This window comes from Sphaeroforma arctica (assembly GCF_001186125.1).
Source record: "Sphaeroforma arctica JP610 unplaced genomic scaffold supercont1.3881, whole genome shotgun sequence".
Lineage (NCBI taxonomy): Eukaryota > Ichthyosporea > Ichthyophonida > Sphaeroforma > Sphaeroforma arctica.
Window position 1 is genome coordinate 1 of NW_014036677.1, and position 2,941 is coordinate 2,941.

Sequence of the window (2,941 nt, forward strand, 5' to 3'; positions counted from 1 at the left end):
AGAATGTACCTACCGGAGTGAAACAGTGTTCTTTCTCTCCAAAATCAGCAAATAGAATAACAAAGGCAGCCGCACCTGACGATGAAATATAAGCAAAATGGCTGTGTTTTAGAGCTGAAGTGTGTGGAATTCAAAAGTTTGCTTACGTGTCGACCTCTACATGTCGATTGTTCCTGACAGTATAATGCTTTGCGGACACGACGGTGCTCGACATTATTGGCACAAACGTGTTGTACAGTGAACGTCGACGTGCGTTCGAAACATGGAGCACGCCAATATTAGGCACAAGTAGTCATGCACACCCACAAGTAAATTAATGTTTCACATATGCTTCGACCAAATATATATAAACACATATTTAGAGCGCGTATGATGTGTACGTGTACGACCACACTCGTGTAACACACCTGCACATCCTACGATTCTAGCCACTTTGATGTGCCTGTCCCATTTTGGGAAAAGGGGCCCACTTAGTAAGCCATTGGGCTGCAGTGTCGGCCACTCTCCTTTACTCATGCCGTCCAAATCCTACTTCTTATGATGCTGCTAGTAGGATATTAGATATAGTATACCTTCCTTTTGAGAACCTCTTGGATATAGTACAAACCGTGTCTTCTCTCTGTGATGTTAATTATAAAAATCATAGCCTTCTGAAATCAAACAAAAACGGAGTTTGGAGTCTGCCTGAGCCAGTGTACCCTGTGGTCCTGTGGTCCCTGTGCCACTGCGGTCACAGAATGCGTGATTCATTGATTCTGGGACTCTCTCTCTCTACTACTCTGTCTCTACTCTCTATAATAGAGAGAGATAGAGTAGAGACTACTAGAGAGAGAGAGAGGCAGTCTTTGCCCAGCAGAGAGAGGAAACGACCTGGGGTCTGGGGGCCTGGGGCTGCGGGGCCTGAGGGCTGAGGCCTGAGGGCCTGAGGGCTGAGGCCTGAGGGCCTGAGGGCTGAGGGCCTGAGGGCCTGAGGCTTGAGGGCCTGAGGCCTGAGACTTGAGTGGCTGAGGGAGGCGCTGAGCTGGGCGATGTAGGGAGTCAGGAGTGTGTGACTGTGTGGTCCTACTATTTATTTTAGTATTTGTAACATACGTTTCAGAGTGCTGAACGCATAGCCGTAGTCCTAAGTGGTTGGTGGTTGTTACCGTAAAAAAATGCTGAACGTATTAACGAACGTCTTGTCGTTGCTGTTGGAACTTGGGACTTGGGTCTGGACTCTGGAGTCTGGAGTCTGGACTCTGGAGAATAGTCAATGGCCGTAAAAGACGAAAAGAACAGAACGTCATAGAAGTCAAAAGGCCGGCAAAATATAGTAATTTTACTGGTTATATCTATTATCTTCGTGGTAAATAGAACTAGTGAACATTTTTTGTATCGATCAATACCAATAACACACCGGTCAATCCAACGTACTGTGAGGTCGCGTGGGTCAATTTGTTCAGTCGTGTGCCGCAACCCACTATATAAGCGCCATCTCACGAATACGCAAGTCAGAAAGAAATAAGAGATTCAACTTAGAACACTATGAACGCAGCATCGGCGGTCTTCCAACCAAATTTTGAACTGCCACTATGGGTTCGTGAGATGAATGGGTTCACCTTCACGGTACTGCTACTTGTACTTGTGGTCTTTATATACGCGGTGTTTTTCTTTTTCCTCTTTAGAGCGGCGGAGAATGCAGATAACTCAGAAAGACGGCCTGACTGGTTAATACCTCCGACGGAAAAACTTGCTAACAGGAGAATTGCTGCGAAACGGGCTGAGCGAGCCAAGCAGGCGGCCGAAAAGAAGACTGAGTAAAGATATATGTCTATGCCCCATATTTAGGATTTTGATGGGGATGATGATGTGATGCGTATTCATTAAGATATCCACGGCAAGCACAGTATGTCAGTAGGGGCATATCCTTATTGCTATATAGATGCACGTGTTCATAGACAATTTGTTATAACAGCGATAAGCGATTAAGGGGTTCTCTGGCTGGTTGATCACCAAAGTTTAACGTCGCGACCACAGAGTAGCGGAAAATCAAGTCGTCGGTTCTAATGAGGCGTCCTAGTAGTAAATGAGGTAGTAGTTTTCACCGTGCAACGGGCTGAAAAATCAGTGATGAATCAACGGAAGTCTCTCTTATCCATTCGCGGATAGGATTGCCGATTGAATATGCGAATCAGGGGTATGTATATTCGACAAAATCCTGATTTTGTTATCTTCCATGGAAAAGTTGGCGTACAAGAATCGAGGAGCTGGCCACCTTACTTGGAAGGCTGCAAACGAGGAAGACGAACATCACTGTCTGAAGATGCACAGTAGGTTTATAATGTATATAAAAGTAGCTGTTTGATATACATACTGTAGAATGCATACATATGCATGAACACATGCACGGAAACCCATTTTATCTCTAGAAGTAGACTATTATGCATAGATAGCGACCGAAAAAGAATAGTGTCTTCTGAACCATGGTTGTTGGGCTGTACTAATGTGCGATGCATAAACTCCATATGTCGATCAGAGTGCAGCCGTATCTTTTAATAGTTCTGATTTGCATATAGTATAGTATCGGTGAATGTGGCTGTTCTGTGGCAGGGTTGAGCAGGTATTTTAGCGATTTATAAATTCCGTACATAACTCTGCTATTCTCTGTCTTTGCTACAATCGTCTTGAGTTTATAGTATATAGGCTCGAAAGTTGCGCTGAAGGCAGATCATGATAATATTTGTTATAAAATTTTCTTGACAGGATCTCATACTACTGTCTATATCCTTCTGTCATTTTTATATCGAGCAACACCTAAATATCATGGAAACGGCGATCCATTTAGAAAAATCGCTTTTGTTCTACTAAATTGATTCTTAAATTTCCATTCACGGGAGAGTTGTTTTGGGTACATATGTACCGGTCTAAAATCCTGTCTATTTTCCTCCTATTTTACTAAATT

The 2,941-nt window shown here is 43.6% G+C and overlaps 1 protein-coding gene across 1 annotated transcript; it reads left to right on the forward strand.

Moving 5' to 3' along the window:
• Positions 1 to 1,391: 1,391 nt before the first annotated feature.
• SARC_13892 (hypothetical protein) lies at positions 1,392 to 2,337 on the forward strand. Its single transcript, XM_014291976.1, has one exon. It carries the CDS (start codon positions 1,525 to 1,527, stop codon positions 1,798 to 1,800), a length of 276 nt encoding a protein of 91 aa, XP_014147451.1. The 5' UTR covers positions 1,392 to 1,524; the 3' UTR covers positions 1,801 to 2,337.
• The last annotated feature ends 604 nt before the right edge of the window (positions 2,338 to 2,941 follow it).